We start from the raw sequence: 18,452 nt of genomic DNA, 5'->3' as shown, positions 1-18,452 counted from the left end.
TACATTAGGGTCGAACCCGCACACTGGAAGTTTGTAAGGAAAACCTGAGCCGTAATAAAGTACAGTTTCTCCATCGTTTATTAGTCCACCGGTCTTTTACAACGATTCAAGCCCAAAATAATATCCAAAGTCGAACCCGGTCCCGAAACCCAACCAGACTTCGACCACTGTAGGCCTACACCAGCATTGTCAGTAGGACATACAGCCCTTTTAGTGTGCGCGCGTCAGACCATTTAAATCACTGAAAGTGAAGCTGGGGAAAATGTGATCCACATTGCGTCGTCTCATTTTCACAGTGCGCAATAGCCATAAGTGTTCGCACTTGTACCGAACCGCTCATATCATTCGAGTATTAATGCTTAAGGCCTACGTATCCTCTGGAAACTATAATTTTCATGTAACAATGTTGGAAATATCGCGCACACACCCGAGATCGACTTCAAAAATATGGACTTGAATCAGGTCACACATCCTGAGTCATGTGCAATGAATTGAGTACCAATCGACTCAAGTCGAAAAATTGCGATTCGAATTTGAGTCATGACTTGAGTCGTTACAACACAGGCATTTTTTTTAACTATGAAACTCAACTCCCTTACCGATTTTAGGTAGGATCTCCACTCCAACCACACCAAGGCGGTCGGCATGAGATACACAAACTATTTATGAAGTAGGCTTTCGTTGCTGCTTGGTACAGATATTGAAAGCAACCAACGTATAAGTGTTAAGGAAGCATCTATCTTTCGCGTTTTCCGTCGCCGATTCCAGACAAATAACACGCAACACGCCTCCAGTCGGAGAATGTATTTGGTATATGAGTATAGGCAATTACACACGAAGTATACAAAGTAATAACGTATACCCAATCGACCCAACTGATTCCATTCAGCACGATTGCGACATTTAAAACATGATTGAACAACAGCGTTGACAAGACACGGCTTTGCGCTCTCAACTATCACCAGGGGAATGAAACCATAAGCTTATTTCCGAAACGGACGTCACTTTTCAGCCAGATCGGCCACGAATATCATGAGCCGGACTGTACCGAGGGCTATCAGTCTATTTCCTCATTCCTGTGAGCGTCAGGAATTCTTCTCTCGTCTTCGGATCGTCACGAAACGTGCCGAGCATGCAGCTGGTGGAGGTGGATGACATCGTTTTCTGGACACCGCGCATGATCATGCACATATGCCTGTAAAATTATTTACAGATGATTAGTCGCCGGGATTGCGCACCGCAGTTTGTCAGCAATGTGTCTTGCTGCTCTGTTGATCATCACAGTCGCGGTCGACTCTACAAAATGTCCCGCTTCCACATAACATCGAAAATTGGAATATCGTGACTTCGGTCAATAGATGGTAACATGCCTTCTTCGGTGCGATGTTGTTGATAGCATTCCGCCTTAATTTACCAATAATCTTTAGTGAGAGTGTGACAATCATTCTTGAAATGAGCCCAATCCGCACCACATAAGCCAATTGGCTTCCTATATCGGGCCCAATGTGAAAGCATGGAATAGAGTCTGCGATGAGGTACGCATTCTCTTCCGAATTTCAGGTTTTCTATCTGCACAACTCAACCACGTGTTATTGGTTTCTCATTATTTCCACTTCTGCTTAAAAATATATCTAATTGGAAGTGATTACTTTATGAGTGTCTAAATATTGTCTTAGCAGACTTTGGGCAGATTAGAATGATTGAAGCATGGGTCCCATTTCCTGTAATTCATTAAGTTTCGCAGGTGTGATGTTTTGGAATGATTTCCTTCTCAATTCAGACTCTTTTCTTACCATAATCTCGAGCAGAAATATGCGGATCCTTATCTATCAAAATATTGAGCTTTATAAAGTAGAAGATGCATAGATTTCTTATTTGACCATACCATTTTGTTTTACAAAACAAATTGTCGTGAAATACTTTGAAGTTCTACTTATAGGCTTCATTGCTTGTTCGTTATTCAATGTATCTTAGCTTTAAAATCTGTCATATCTCTCATTTCAACCTCAATTTTTCGTTGGCACCAACTTTTATCACATTTTGTTATATGAGGTCACCCTGTCAATTTTGCCGTTTAGTACATAGCGTCCAAAAATATTTAAGAATACAATTTAGGGGCAACAATCTCAATAACTAACAGATAATTGTATTACTGTGCTTCAATGACGACTCCGACGCCAGTTGGATCGATTGCATCCGCGACTGCGTTGGCGATTTGACGAGTTAGTCTCTCTTGAACTTGTAATCGACGGCTGAACATATCGACTATTCTGAAAAATGTATGGTAAACGCATAAATCCCGGCTCCCGCGTCCATTATAAATCAGCTTTGTCGCCAACAGCTATCCGCGCGGTTGGGCAAACTGTCGGAACGAAGCAGAACATTTTGGATTGGAATAAAATTGGTGGTGGCAACTGTAAATACTATTCAATTCAAATCCAAAATTTTCTACTGCGATAACTTTTCTCCCACTGGTTGGAATTGATCCAAATTAGGTGTACATCGTGTCTCTAGACAGACGGACAGTAAAATTTCAAACAGAATTATTTATTTTTTATGTAATAAATTCAAAACTTTCTTCTCTTATAGCAATGCGGCTACAAGTTGCAATTGAACCAAATTTGTTGTGTAGCGTTATTTTTAGCCAACCTAACAATTTTATCAAGTAATAGCCAGTGAAAGTTGAAACAAAAAGTCATTTTTGAACACCCCTTGTGTTCGTAACTTTCTACTGCATTTCCGTATGCTGCGACACGACCAATCGAGGTTGTAAGGCCTCCACAGTGGAAAATATATTTATAGTGTCGAAACTATAATTCTCGGTAATAATTTCACTCTTTCGTGGCATTGAGAGTATAATTTCAATACTCAAAAAATCATCTCTAACTACTCGACTTGAATCATTAGAATAAATAACTCGATTCAGATTCTTATACTACAATCATTGTGACCATCCCTAACCGCGACATCTCTACCCGCGGTCCGCCCCTAGATTATCTAGCACAGTCGAACACCAACAGTCCGCGTTAAATTCTTACCAAATGCTCATATATTGTTATTTTTATGTTATGAAGTCTTGCGTTTGATCCCGTCCTTTTAATATATTTCTACATACTGAGATTCGCCACTGTTAGTTATAACAGCTGTTCTACCCGGCTTCGAGAGTATTATCTACCCACTGGACAGCATAAAATGGAATCAATGCGGTATTCATGGTGTTTCTCGACTACTATGGTCAATGGTCATTTACACCAAGCCAAGTTTCTTCATTTTTATTCCGTAGTTGCCGACTTGTATCACGGCCCCCATCTAGACTTTTATAAGACACCGCTTACACGGATGAGATGGCGAGGAGGAGCCTAGATAAACCTTCAACACTTAGGTAGGAATTCGGGAGTTGACCTCGGTCAGACTCGAACGAGCAACCCATTAGTGTTGCAGCTGTGATGCATAGAGCACGCTTGAACCTAGTGGGTGTAGTTTTCCATGTATAACAATTTAAATCAAATCAGCCGATTGCAGTTTAGTATAGCTACTGTGTGATGTGGTCCTTGTAGTTGCGGAAGTGATATAACGGATGGAAATACGTTTAGCGTCGCTCTACGGTATTACTCTTCCGTTACCGTGACAAACATACTGTGCTATATGTGAAATGACAGTATGTTTTTTTATTAATTACCGACGTTGCCGGGAAATGTGAAAAAGGAAATTACTGGTGATCCAAACCCAATACGGTATACTCTACTTATTGTAAATATCATATAAGCTAGGGTTACCATATTTTCACGTCCAAAAAATAGGACTATTTTTTCAAGTTTCAATAACAGACAAAAAACGGAGAATTTACAAAGATAATTGTGAATGTAGGTGAGTTGACCCCTTCGCGGCAATGCCTGAAAACCCCGCTTTCCTCGGATATTTTTTACGGGTTAGTCTTTTTTAGTCTTCGCTGCCTAGTCGCACAAAACTCAAAGCAAAAATATAGACGGCATGCTAAAAAAGAGGACAAATCCTTCCTAAAATATTCCAAATCGCACATCGCTCTTACAAGCCTATAGCCACGCCACAAAGTCTCCAAAAACTGCAGAGATTTTTCGTCAGGTACTCACCAACCTGGAGTAAAGTAGCCCTTTGGGTTACATATGGTAGCCTACATGCAAGGGGTGCATATAACAATTAAAAAGAATCCGAAGAAACAAGGAGCAAAGAGTGAGTGAAACAAAGCAGCCAAGTAGGGGTACCATCTGTTCTCTTTTTCAATAAAAGTAGAGTGTCCTGCGAGGACGCCGAAATGTCTCCATGTTGTCCTCATTTGTTGCTTTCAACGAGAGTTCTACGCGATGAGACAGCGAAGATTGGAAAAGTAGGTCAACCCGGCAAAACCTACTCGTCGAGGCCGGTTTTTTCGGCCTTTGCACGATGTGTTGACTCCCGCGATCCGAATTATCTATATCTATGACTTTCCCGATTTTATGTCTGTTATTGTAACTTTGTTTGCACGTAACCACCAGACTTGTCTCCAAGAAAAATGTGTTCTGGTGTTGTATTCTGAAAGGCCTACTGCTAAGTGAGTATTCTGTAAGCCTATACATCGGACAAAGATTTGGATTTTGTTCTTGTCAAATAAAACCTGAGTATTTCCTTATCAAATCATTAGAAGTCACCGGTCGCTGTTGTAACTGAGCTGTTTTAGCCGTTACTCGTAACGACGGGTCGCAATAGGTATAGGTATGTTTAATTGTTCCTTGTTCATGTTCATCGTTCAATTACGTGAAGCATTATTGGTTATGAGAGAATTTTCTATTCGCTTCATCGTATTATATTATGGTGCTACTTGTAAAGAGAACCAACCGTTATTTTGTTATTCTCTACTCGGAATTTGAATCCACCGTCCGCAACCCGCGCTGTAAACAGTATGTTAGCATGCCAGGTTGAAACTACAATTAAAATCATTGTAGGTTGAAAATCGTCAACGATAAGGTGGGGCAATAAAGATATTGTGACGTAGCAATCAAATTACGTCACACTTTTCATAAAATTCATCGCAATCGTTATATCGTCTTCGAATATCTGTGCAAGGCTCAAGTTCAAGAATGAAAATAAATGTGATGATGATAAATCGTGATTATTGTTTCATGTAAAACTTATATTAATCGCGCAATTCAGGAGTAATCGCAGTGGCGGCTCGTGACAATATCGGGTGGTGGGGCAAGGGCTGCAAGCGACTTTTATCAAGATGACGTCACAATGGCGTTTTCCAACGTAAACAAGTAACTTAATGATGGTACTGTAACATGAATTTCCCGGCAACAGTGATTTTAACGTATGTGCCACGAGAGGTCTGCTGGTGAGCTGTGACTTGAAGTGTGGTAACTGCGTAAACGGCGTACGGAACAAAGATTCAACACGGTTCATGTTCGCATTGGACCTGACTAATTATCTGCAGAAATGGAAATGACTATAACTCGAGAGATAGCGTAAGCCTAATTGGAAAGGTCAACGAATTCGGACAGATACGCAATTGATATCTCATAGATTGGGCCTGTCCTATTGAATCCAAAACATCAATTTAAAGAACTAGAATAGCAGCCTCGGAAATTTGGTCTCGGTAGTCGGTACAGCATAAGAGATTTTGGTCTTGAAACTGGAGACTGTAACACGACACATACGTTTTTATTACTGTCTTATAGGTCTGCTGCGAAATCGCCTTTGGAAAATATATTACCGAATAAATACGTGGATGAAAGCCTTAAACTTGGTACACTGTTACATAACATTATCGAGAAGTGGCCTCATGGCCCTTTTCGGTATGGTACACTGTCAAAATTAATGCGAACAGACCAACACCGAATTTTGCGTAAAATTTACTGAGGAATAGGCTGATCAAGTGATCAGCTGTTAGCCGCCATCGAAAACGAAATAACTATCGCGCTTGACAGGGGGTTGTAAGCAAATGGCTTGAAGGCCACAATTTCACGGTGAAATTGACATTGGAGAATATAATATCAAAGTAAATATTTGAATGCAAACTGAGAATGATATCATCATCTCAGTTAACGTTACCGCAGATACACCGGCTTTTGCGTGAAATCCGCAATGTGTTGTAGGCTAAAGTGTCAGATCGGAGCACATCTTTACCACACTCGACCTTGATAACGAAATTACTGCCCTAATCATTGAGTGTCAACCTTGAGACTTAGCACAGCGTTCGATACTAAAATCAAGACATACCGTGCAAAAGCTTATGACGGATCTAGGTAAGGAGCATCATTAAAATCAATAGAGACCAATACCGGCTTTGCGTATAATCTGTTAGCGATAAATGACTAGTCAGCTCTCACTCGAATTAGGAAACCAAATTACCACTAACACAGTTCAGTGACAAACTTAAAACTTGGTACAGCGTTCGATACTAACATTAAGACTTACCGTGCCAAATGTCATAACCGATCTCGGTATTGAACATCGTCAAAACCAATGGATACCAATACCGGCTTTTGAGTAAAATCTGTTTCCGATACATGACGGATCAGCACACACTCAACTTCGGAAACGGAATTACTACCCTAAACTTTAAGTAGAAACCCTGAAACTTGGGGCAGTGTTAAATACCACCATCACGACATGACATAACAAGTTTCAAGAGTTTTCATGGTGTGAAACCCCATTAAAATCGACCTATACCAGCAAAGGTCGACTAAACGCAGATGACGGTAACAGAGTTCAGCTATAGATACGATTGTTACATCACACCTTAAGGGCACAGAGCTATCGTGCCCCGGTTGCTAGGTAATTTTATGAATAGGAGAGAGTAAATCACCGTTTCTTTATTGTGCGCGGCTTTGAGAGAATAGACAGTGAAAGCTTGTTATGAGCGCTACCGGGGCAAGCCCCGGCTAGGCATTCGCAAAGCGAAAACACAGAAGAGAATTCGATTTTCGCAGAGACTTCGCTATATATGGGCATTTACAAGCGAAAGGACAAGAAGTATACGATTTTCGCTGTGATTTCGGTTTATATAGATAGGTGTGCGTCTATAAATGGTGAAGAATTGTTATTGAACAGAATTTTAGGTGGGGCAATGCCCCAGTTGCCCTATAGGACGAGCCGCCACTGAGTAATCGTAATCATCGATTACTTTGATGCAATAATCGTTCCATGTCTGCATGATCACAGAGTATTTATAACCCTTCAATTTGACAGCGTGTTGACAGCATTATAGTAGATAAGTGGCTGCATCCTTCATTTTCGCACAGCTAAAACGTAGATATGTTCAATGTCGTTGCGATGTGTGAATCTTATTTTATTTGAAGGGGTTGAAATAAGCTTTTAATTTTAAACAGTTCATCAATGCCTTGTTATGTGTAGTCGAGTAGTGGATGCTCCCACAGTAATCCCAGAGGAAATTTTGATAAAAATGAATTTCTCACCATATTAGATAAACTTTTCGTTAAGCTAACAGCAACCGTCAGATTAATGATGAAAAAGTCTTAAAAATTATTTCTCAAATTTTGTTTCAGTTTCATTAACCACTATTATGTATGTATGATGTACGTACATTGGGTGTAAATTTAGTCACCACTTTAGCAAAAGGGAGAAATAACGCAGACAAAGGCTGGAGCTGTATAGGCCTTATAGCGGACAAAGCTCTGCTGAACAGGTAGATGGTAGAACATCATTAATCGGGATAAGAGTAGACGATTAGAAAATGCATCACCTCCTACTTACCTCGCGAGTTTGCTCAAACCAAGTACTTTTTTGTTTGGAAGATACCCGACAGACACCTAAAATAACGATGGTAACTAATGCGTATGCTATATTTTACAATACGACGTGTTTAAACTGACCTTTCCCATGAACGGCACTAGATGGTGCTCGCACAATGAAAATACTTCTATATCCTTCACAATCACCATTTCATCGTGATCTTCGTTGAATACTGCGTCGTTCACCACATCTGAAAATGATAGGCCAAGAGGAATTCTTGGGACTATATTGAAGTGAACCAAATAAGCTGGAAGTAGGCAACGCATTAGGGATGGTGTGGACGTGAGGTTCATGTTCGCGTTCTGTGTGAGAACCTCAGAAATTTAGAGGTTCACGTTCACATCAACATCACGTCAACATCTTTAGTTAGAATTCGTTGCATTTCAACCATTCTATGCATGACACCGACAACATAGAAAAAGTCAACACTAAACGAGCATGCACCTTGCCAAGATTTTACTTGCTTTGTTGCAAAAGTGTGATCGAAATATTCAGCTTTCTGTTCGTGAATATTTATAGTAAATATCTGCTGTGAGCTTGGCCCGCAATCACGCATCAAGAATGAAATACACTATACATGTAGAGGTGTAGTCAGCGTATGATGCTTATTCAACTAATCAATGCAATTTGTATGAAGAATACATCGTTGTCTAGGGTTATCATATTCGGGAAGGGAGGACACCTTTTCAAAATTTACAAACTTCGGATACCGGAAAAAAATCTTGAAAAAATGGTAAGTTTCTCCCACTTCGTGGTCGGTTGACTAAAAAAAGATCAATTTTCTCGCTCAGCGCCCAAAATACAGTTTTTTCCTTCCCCTTCACAGGTGTTTGACTAAAAAAAAGGTCATCTTTCCGGCTCAGCTCCCGAAATACCCACCGGAGCTCTACTTCCGTGCCGTTTTACGGTATCTCAGTCCAATTTCACGGTCATGTTGACCAAAATTCTCAATAAAGAGGACAAAATCTTAAATAGGAGGACATTTAGGCGCCCTCGGAGGACATTTTCAAAAACCTGAACGAGGACGTATGGTAACGCTATCGTTGTCTTATGTAAAAAAAATCTAGCAGGCGTACGGGAATCATCTTGATTTGATATGTTTATTGTATCCGTGCGATTGTGGTTTTGGCTACTGTTTAACTTGTTTATGGGGTAATATCGGTAGCAAGTATAAAAACCCGTTTATACTCTGCTCACTATCAATGCAGCAATAGTCAGACGCCGAATAAATTGTCCGGTCTGGCGTGGACCCTAAAGACGTAAGCTTATATTCCCTATAGCAAGTTCTCGTCGAAATTATTGGCAAAGCAATGGAAGATATTGATTTTATGGGATTATTATAGCATTTGATTGTTCCAAGTGACACATTTGGTGATGTTTAAAAAGTCGGCATGTACTTCAGCATTGTGGCATAATGTGACCTGAGTCGTCGTTAGGCATCTTGTATGTCACTTCACTGAAATGTAGGGTTGAAATTAGCAATATGGCCTCACGTGACGTCATAGGTTCACGTTGGCGTGCACACAGAACATTTCAAAAAGGTTCGCGTTCACACGAACCTGAACGTTCCAGGAGTTCACACCATCCCTTACGCATTCGTAAAATAAACTTGATATATACGTTATCGTGAATCTCTTTGAATGAGCAATGAGCATGTCCAGAAATTTGCTACCCTCTAGCACAGGGCCGGCCAACCCGTGGCCCGCGGGCCACGTGTGGCCTACGAGAAGGTGTTGAGTGGCCCGCGAGGTAATTTCCGAAATTAGTAATATTATCAAAAATGGATTGCACAGATTGTGAACTTGGAAGGCCAACCGAAAATTTGATTAGTCTGGCCGCAATACTTGAGATGTGACGACTAAAATTTCTGTTCCGACGCATTGGCAGATCCATGAGCCAGTCACATTTTGGTAGATCTTCGTACACTACAATAAAGCAGAATAATTTGCTATAGATTTATCAAAAGTAAAAAAAAATCGACACGCTTCGCGCAACATGTTGTCACTCGATTTCTTGCTTTTCATATTCTTATCACTTTGTGAAAATGAAAGAACGCCTAATGTATCAGATTGAGTCTAAATATATTCGCGATTACGAGAGAAAGTGTCGTTCAACATGCGACCTTGCGTTTTGCGCTCGCAGAAAGACCGTCGACTATGAAACCTAGGCCCAAAATAATCGACGCATGTTGGTCGAAGCTTTCGATATGTCCAGGCGCCGAATAGTCCCGTCCTTGCAAACTGAGCCCAACGATATACAGCAGGCCCGCGATATAGTCAAATGGCAACATTATTGACCTATGAACTGCGCGCTTTGCGCGGCTATTGGCCCGCGCAATAGTTCGTCAATCGAATGTGGCCCTTTGGCTGAAAAGGTTGGCCACTCCTGCTCTAGCACATGCAGTGGCTCTTAAACTGGGGACGCGAAGCTGCAGTAAACTGAATTTTTTTAGCGCTCCGCGCAACTTACCTCCAATTCGCAGTTGTTTCTCTGTACATAGTCCTAATTTCATGTTTAAGAGTTCACTCATCAACAGTCACAACCTTCCATGCCATGAAAATATCCGTTGGAATTGCTGGCATTCTGGTTGCATTTTGTGATATCACGATAAAAGGGTAGTACATTTTTTACTATCATAAAGGGGGTTGTGTCTAAAGAAGTTTGTTAATCACTGCTCTAGCATTTCTCCAAATTGCTCACTGTATCATCATTCAGAGATAAGCGGATTAAATATTTCAAAATTCATATCATGTGCCAGATTTGAGGGTCATATCCACATTCAAATCCAAATCTAAAATATATTCCATATCATGTGCCAATCCAAGTTCAAATCCAATAATGGCTGTATTTTCTCGAAAGTTGCATGCAAATTCGAATTATCAAAATTCCGTGCCCACTTCTAAATCCGAATGGAGCTTGGAAAATATCGTATATTCGTCAAAAATCTTCAAATTCGGAATTTTCAGATACAGATACGAGATCATTGCTCATCATGTATTGTAGCATGACGGACGCACCATTAAACCAACACGAATCCTTCCCCAGCATATTTATCAAATCGAAACATCATAGAGAGCAAAAATATATATACTGGAATATGCGCATTCCACCAGCGTGTACTCGAAGTACACGCTGATTCCACATCTGTCGTGGCAAACTATAGCGTATCTTTTACAAACAAGTGAGCGGCGCATTAGGTTAAGCACAAGCGTCACGACACCGCGGGAAGTGGCTTCGAATCCCGGTTCTGACCAACTTACGTGTCGACGGTTTATCTGAGCCCCTTGTCGCCGACCTCACTGCAACCGCAGTGCGTTGAAAAGCCCAGACGTAGAGTGAGCCTAGCCCAGGGATATCTAAATCAGGGATATCTATATGTATATCCCTGGTCAAGCTACAAGTCGGCAGCAACGACCATGATCGGGACGCATGAGAGTGAGAGCGACTGGAGAATGACTGCGAGAGAGGTTGAAAGCCGTTCCCGGGTATACAAGAAAGCAAAGACTCATGAACATCATCAAGTTTGTGTCGTGGAGCACAAGGCCTAAAAAGGCGATAAGCTCCACTGTACTGTATCCATTAATACAATACTATACAAACAACTACATTACCAGGTCACAATTACTGTTCCATAAATGTTTGACTTAACGCGAGCTCTAACCATCCGTAGTGGATTTGAACCATTCGTAGTTCGTAGGATTATCATATTTCAACACGGGACTATTCGTAATGTAATCAACAGCGTCATGACTGCTATACCATATCAAAGCTAACATTTCCCAACTACATACTGTGTGATTATCTCTCACTACCACATCTCTCTCTCTCTCTCTCTCTCTCTCTCTCTCTCTAATAGTTTCCTTCAACGCATGAGCTATCTCGTATTCTTGTTGTTGTGATTGCGCGACGTGCGTTCATGTATGTTTAAGCAGTTTAGCACCCACGTCTTGTGTGAGTTGTTGCAGTGATAGGAATTAGGCTAGTTAATGCATCTGTTCTTTTGTATTTCAGTCTGATCATTTATTACGGTATTTAACCTTTGAATATATGAAAAGCTCCACACATACGAGTTGCTTGTCATAAAATCAGGTTGATCACATGCACTACTATAAACACGCGACGGTTCGTTTTATGTAACTAAACTCGTGATCTCCAAAATACGCCAAACAATACACAGCACACCCAAGCACTTCAAACAGTTCAAATTTTGCCCATTGATGTGTTACGTGAATGCAGTGAATTAGGATTCATCCGGGGTTATGTAACTATAGCTAGGTTCCCATATTTCAAATCTGAAGAGGACACTTTATTCAAATTTTCAGACTTGCAATACCGCAGGGAAATACGGACAAAATGGTAAATTTTTCCACTTCGTGGTCGGTTGACTAAAACAATGTCAACTTTCTGGCTCGAACCACGAATTACAGTTTTTTACGCCGGGGCGTTACTTCAGTGCTGATTTACCGTATTTCAGACAAATTTTGCCCTATATTTAACCAAAATTCTCAAAAAAGAGGACAAAATCTCATAAAAGAGGACTTTGGGCGTCCTCCGAGGACACTTTCAAAAAAGTCAAAAAAGAGGACGTATGGTAACCCTACATATCTAGACAAGTATATGTGCAGAATATAGAGTGCATGTTGCTGCCTGCTCTAAAGTTACAAAATATGGAAAACTTCTAACCATAAGCTTTGCTGCTCTGTTGCCCTTATCGAAATAATCGGGAAATATGTGCAGGAATTGTATCATAAACAAAAGTAGGTGTATATAGAATAGGGGTCGACCGATTATCGACATGGCCGATTATCGAGGCTGATATTTAGAGATTTCCCGATTATCGATATCGGCCTTCATTGCGGCCGATATTTTATATTTAAAAAATTTGGAAAATATTGGAAATTCAATGCTCCGTGTTCTCAATCTCAAGAAATCGACGACGTAAAAAGGCGATATATGACAGATTTACCCTTGCAGGACGAGTTTAACTAGGTGAGCATGCAGGGAAACTATGCTTCCTGCATTACAATCTACCTTTTCTGGACTGATCTGCAATTCGGTTTCACGTTTTGCTTTTTGGGTTATCCCAAATTTCAACGAATGTGCACAATTAAGCAATAATTCTTTTCGATTTCAGTTTTCTCGTTTGTTGTTCAGCTTTCTGTGGCATGAACAAGTGCCATCCTGCCTAATATATAATATTTTGGTGAAATTGTTCTCTGCTCCTTCCATATTAATATCGGCCTATGATATCGGTTATCGGCCTTGTGAGTGTGTCGATATATCGGTATCGTTATCGGCCTGTAAAAATCAATATTGGTCGACCTCTAATATAGACCAGGGGTCACCAACCCGAGGATCGCCAGGTTATTTTTAGTAAATCGCGAACTGGTTCAGATTTCTGCAAAATGCGTGTGACTCGAAAGAAGTTCTGTTTCGAAATATTGACGGACATCACAATGATATCTTCTCCGTGCTCAATACCATCGTCTTTCGCCATGAGATGGATATATGGCGATAATAACTGCGTACTCTCAAATAGCAACGGTACATAATGGATGTTGCCGTAACGCTAACTGTGACCAATACATCGAGTGGCTTCTTGATAGCGATGCTAAGCATTCCAACTATATGCATCATTCCAGCATTTTTGTTGCGCTACCTTTAATAAAGACAACAGATAATCTCAGAAGAATGGTAAACCTTTTTTGTTTCCGGTTACAATGACAATATCCGGATTCATAAGAATGATAGAATATTATCGGCATTTCGAGCAGGGCTGATAAGTCGCATACATTTCGATGCGAGTCCTATCCTCATCATCTGCCAGTTTCCTAATAGCGCCCTATCAACTCTTCCCTGGATATAAGCGGGGCGACCGAAGCCTAGAAATGAAAATAAATAAAACTGCCTCGCGCTCGTGACGTTCAAACGATTGCACACGGTCTTGGCACTATATACCATACTGATGGCAAATTAGGTCCGATATATAGAAACATTACAACATATTTTGTTTCGATATTGAAATCTTGCGGCACACGTCGTCTACCAATTTATTTATAAGAGGCCCGCTACTCATTGTGAGTTGTACACTGATATATACCAACACTATTGGCTGTGGAAATACTACAGCAGTATTCATTTTGAGGAACGTTCACCGTAGTCAAAGGCAGAACCGTGCAAATACACAGCCTGAAAATCCCAATACCAACTCTATCCGTGTCTGATCGAGATGGAAAGGCGACCAAATGGAATACTAACCTTCATAACTTGAAGAGGAATATATATAAACTTTGGAATACTTACCGGATAGTTTCTGTTGATATCCCTGCGTGAGAAAAAGAATTGCTTTTGCCGCCCTATGCGGTGTCTTTAGAACACCTTCTCTGTTGGGATCCTCGCCGATTTGCTCTAATATACCCCTGTACGCATCTTCTAGTGCTGGCAGGGCATTTTTTCTGACCTCGCATACGGCTGGAAACGGTGGCGTGATAGCATTATGTATGATAGGAATGATCGTTAGCACACTGCTTGCTTCTGGCACGGACCATATCTCCGACAATTCGCGTCAATTCATGAATATTGTAACGCAATATACTCAAGAGAAACCGCTGGAGCGTTGCGATACCAAGGATGACGCCATATGACAAATTTGAGTTATGTGCAATAGAAGTAAGAAACTATACCCTACGTGCGGTGTCGAACTCAACTGGGGTCGCGGGCCGGAATCAAATGTTTGGATCGCCTGCGGGCCGGACCAGTCAAATCATTCCAAAATGTTGCCTCCAAATCCATAATTTTTTAACTTGAATACTTCAGTATCTAGCCTTTACATTATATATAATAATATATCGCATTATATTATGGATCAAGGGGCTTTATTCTAGTAACACCATTATTCGCAAACAATGGAATTGGCAAACATGATGATTATTCGATTAAATACTCTTAAAAACCGCTAAAACAGGGGCTGGAACGGCCACAGATAGCGGGATTATATTCCTTGTAACTATTATATTCTCCGGGCATACAACGGTTTCGCATTGGCGTTTTCGCCTCTTTAAATAACCACTTTTTGATCCATTTTTCCAGAGTACTTTGAACAGAGTGAGCACATTTTTGCTCTCTCGGCATTTGGTGTCAATGTCTTCCTACCAATGGTGACTATATATAGAGCAGTGGTTCCCAAACGGTGGGGAATTCAATGGTTTCTGGTGGGGAATAGACGTGTTTGTTCAGAATTATCTACAGGACAGTCTTCATATTCACGGAGACACATGCGCAATTGCGCAATTACCGCTACCAGTTAACAGCTCTGGAATGTATGTATCGAACATTATATTGCGCGGTGTTCACAAAACATCATTTTCAACTCTGGATGGCCAGTCATGGCGTCACAAACGCATCCAGCACGACTAGTTTGACGTGAGATAACGCTTTCGCGAAATTTTGAGCGTTACTGGTATCGGTTCACAAGACGTTTTACGTTGCATTTATAGGCGATTGTCTTGCGTACCGGTGTCGTTGTGTCGTTGTGTAGTCAGCAAATAGCTGCTCTGTGATGACAAAAGTGTTGGGTAGTGGGGTTGGACCGTGACCGCCGCACCCTAAACCCCTCAAACAAGCTCGAAGGGGCCCAAATGATTTCGTGAAATAACATAAATTATAGAGTAACTTTTTGGAAATTTGTGTCACCTATTCAATTTTTTTTTGCGCCTGGCGCGCAATTTAATATTGCCTTATATTTTGAGTATTAGGTACTCATTCCCTGCGAAAATACGTAGAATTTATAGAAGTGGAGACTTCGGCGTCAGCCATGACTGCGCCACGACGCACCAAGACATATGAAGTTATAGGCCATGTAACATGCGACTCCGAGAAGTGTGCCAGAACGATCAGCAGCGAGAAGACCTTGCCCGAGAAGGAATGCCCTTGTGGTGAACGAAAACTTCGATAAGTATACAATATACATATATGTTTAAATGTCCATAGTCGGCTAAATGGCTGGCGACAAATGTTCCTGTCCTGGCGATCTGAACCCCACAGGACAAATGCAGGGAAAAATTATTTGCCAGTAAAGCAATACCAATTTGAAATCGTGTGTGCCTTTTAGTTTAGGCGATTTCGATATCTTTTGACGTAGCAAATGTAGGAGGTCACGAAATAGCATCATGTAACGAAGTCAATATATCAACGGGTCTGCCCGAATATGTTTTTTCATATTTAGGGGTCCTACCCTAACCAACACACCTCACTCAGCTCTACCGGTAAATCTGATTACGTCAGCAGAAAGGGGATAAAAAAACGATAGCAAAATATGCAATTCCCGATCATATTGACCGATTCAAACATGAAATATATAAATTTTTCGCGCGTTTACGGTCCTGGTGGGGAATGAAGGCTCGGAATAAATCTGAAATGGGGAATGAAGACAAAAAGGTTGGGAACCACTGATATAGAGTATACAGCGAGCCGCAGCGCTCCCATCTGATTGCTATAATGTGACCAAGATCATGGTCGACATTTGCTGTCTTGTTGAATTATTTACGTGATACATTAGTTAGAAGTGTATTGCATAATACAAGCATTTTTCGATCTACTCCGACTTGCTTCACGGGCCTGATGAAATCATCCAGCGGCGTATATGTTTGACACCCTGATATAAACTACTTTGCGAAAAGAAACCAATGAAGAGTATTATGTCACCTGTAGGATCTTCTTTCATTCTTTCAGAACCAGTTCGATAACAATATGCTGTCAGCACTCGAGATTACAGCAAAATAACTGTTTCGTGAAGAAAAAGCGAAGATCGACCTTGCGGTTACTAGCGATTATATTCACGCACTAAATACTATAGACTTATAAATATGAGCGTAGATCGTCATAACACTTTTACGGATATCACAATTTATTATTATGTACACGTGCAGCGTACCGCGAGCAATGGTAATAGTGCAGGTGAATATACAAGGGGGAAATGTAACCTCGAGGTGGAGATGATAATCATTGCTATTATAAGGAATGAGCGACAGACACTACGTCGGGTTGGCTATTACCAAACTTCGTCGATACAGATGCATATAGCTTCCTATAAGTGTTTTGCGTTCGGAATCAGGCCACTCAGCCATCCCCACAGTGTTTTTCTGGAATCGTGATTGGAATTGGCATTCATTCCGAGATAATGATAACATACAGTGTGGTAGCCAGGTGGCGAAATGCGCCTTTGTTTTATCATTTGTAATCAATGATATGAATATTTGCAAAAGTTGACATTATCAATCGGAATTATCCGGTCATATTCAATTTCCATTATACGCCCTTGGCGCGGCCACCTTCTGTGGGCTTGTCACTGAATCGAACGCTTCCAAATAGTAGCCTGAATGTTTGTGAATATATAACGTTGAAAAGGTCGTGAACACAATGTACTAAAATTAAGCACAACGTCAATAGCAATTATTATGATCAATGTACAATATCGACCTACAACGTACGATGTACAAATGGACAGCTCATTCTTCGACAATTCATATCTATAAGAGACATGTATTCGTAATAAATGATCTCGGATGCCAAATGCTTGTGGCAGTAGAGCATGTAATATACATTCCATAGTTGTCCAATGTCCATAGTAGTCAACTGACCGCGTTAAGAAGCGGTAAAGTTTTAGTCCGGCAACTTAGAAGGCGTATAGCTGACCGACTGATTCTATCTCCTGATTGGATTGCTTCAAAAGCTAGAAACGAAAATAAGATTCATTAGGGTTATCTTTGTCTAAGGGCAAGCTGATTAAGTTCCACCACGCAAAAAAGACTCAATAACATTCGTAGAATTTGCTGCTCTGTACTCTGTCACTCTACCTTGTTGATATGATTAATAGCTAGAGCGCTTTTGCGAATATAATGCATGATCTCAGAGCTTCCGTTTTATAGCGATGGATAGTCAGCTGATCGTTATGTAGTAACGCCTGGTTTGTGATTCCCTAACCATATCGAACAGTGATTCTGCAAATAAAACTGTTTAGCTTCCATAGGGCAACGATTGTTACTGCTATGAAAACGAAACGCGTCATCAATATTGCTAGTTTGCTCCTGTGTATTCAGAGAAACCTTGCAGGTTGCCATATGTCCGCTGACGTAATAATCTTACCAGTACGGTTTGATGCTACCTGATATTACCTGTCATGTCATTGAATTAGGTGTGTCAATTATTGATTTTTTCTTATTTTATATTGAACGGGTTTTATTCGTTGTAAAGTGTCGTGTATTAGAGCTATATTTCCCTCGTATAGTCTCTCATCGCGATCACGTAGATATGTAACGAAATCAGATTCATTTATCGATATAATTTCCGTGAGCGTGATTGTTAACGTCATTTGAGGTAAACGTCGGAGTTACGTACGCTACAGCCTATGTAAGTTGTTACCTACATACGCTCTATTCTGGTTCCTGTATATATTTAGCAGTACGTGCGTCGAAGGGAAACGTGTGATTTCGCCAGCTTTGTTTAACCAAAAATATGTATCTGTTACAACTCGCACGCTGTGTAATTGTTTGAACTTGCTAATCAACTGTCCCATGCGAATTTTACCGAAACGGATATGGTTATAACGATATAATAATTGCGGAAAAACAATAATTGTATACAGGCCTATATTTCATTTTAGAATTTATATATAGTCAGTGAAAGCA

The 18,452-nt window shown here is 40.6% G+C and overlaps 2 protein-coding genes across 2 annotated transcripts in view; one reads left to right on the top strand and one right to left on the bottom strand.

The window, feature by feature from the left end:
- The window catches only part of LOC145445220 (cytochrome b5-like), a 392,395-nt gene that overhangs the window by 152,115 nt on the left and 221,828 nt on the right, over positions 1 to 18,452 (top strand). The gene's annotated exons all lie outside the window — the stretch shown is intronic.
- LOC145444037 (GTP cyclohydrolase 1-like) lies at positions 790 to 16,631 on the bottom strand. The gene is made up of 6 exons (XM_080321938.1): positions 16,471 to 16,631; positions 14,071 to 14,238; positions 7,848 to 7,957; positions 7,729 to 7,784; positions 2,154 to 2,270; positions 790 to 1,195 (listed from the first exon to the last, which is right to left on the bottom strand). Exons 1-6 carry the CDS (start codon positions 16,487 to 16,489, stop codon positions 1,063 to 1,065), a joined length of 603 nt encoding a protein of 200 aa, XP_080178064.1. The 5' UTR covers positions 16,490 to 16,631; the 3' UTR covers positions 790 to 1,062.

This window comes from Botryllus schlosseri, chromosome 8 (assembly GCF_051294905.1).
Source record: "Botryllus schlosseri isolate E-star chromosome 8, Bs_hap1, whole genome shotgun sequence".
Classification (NCBI taxonomy): Eukaryota; Metazoa; Chordata; class Ascidiacea; order Stolidobranchia; family Styelidae; genus Botryllus; species Botryllus schlosseri.
The sequence above is the reverse complement of the archived record's forward strand: the minus strand, read 5'-3'. Positions and strand labels throughout refer to the sequence as shown.

Excerpts from the sequence above, each read along its gene's own strand:
- LOC145444037 (XM_080321938.1), bottom strand. Across the intron at positions 7,958-14,070 it reads ATATCAACAGAAACTATCCG|ATGTGGTGAACGACGCAGTA; the intron begins GTAAGTATTCCA and ends TATCATTTTCAG. Across the intron at positions 1,196-2,153 it reads GGAGTCGTCATTGAAGCACA|GCATATGTGCATGATCATGC; the intron begins GTAATACAATTA and ends ATAATTTTACAG.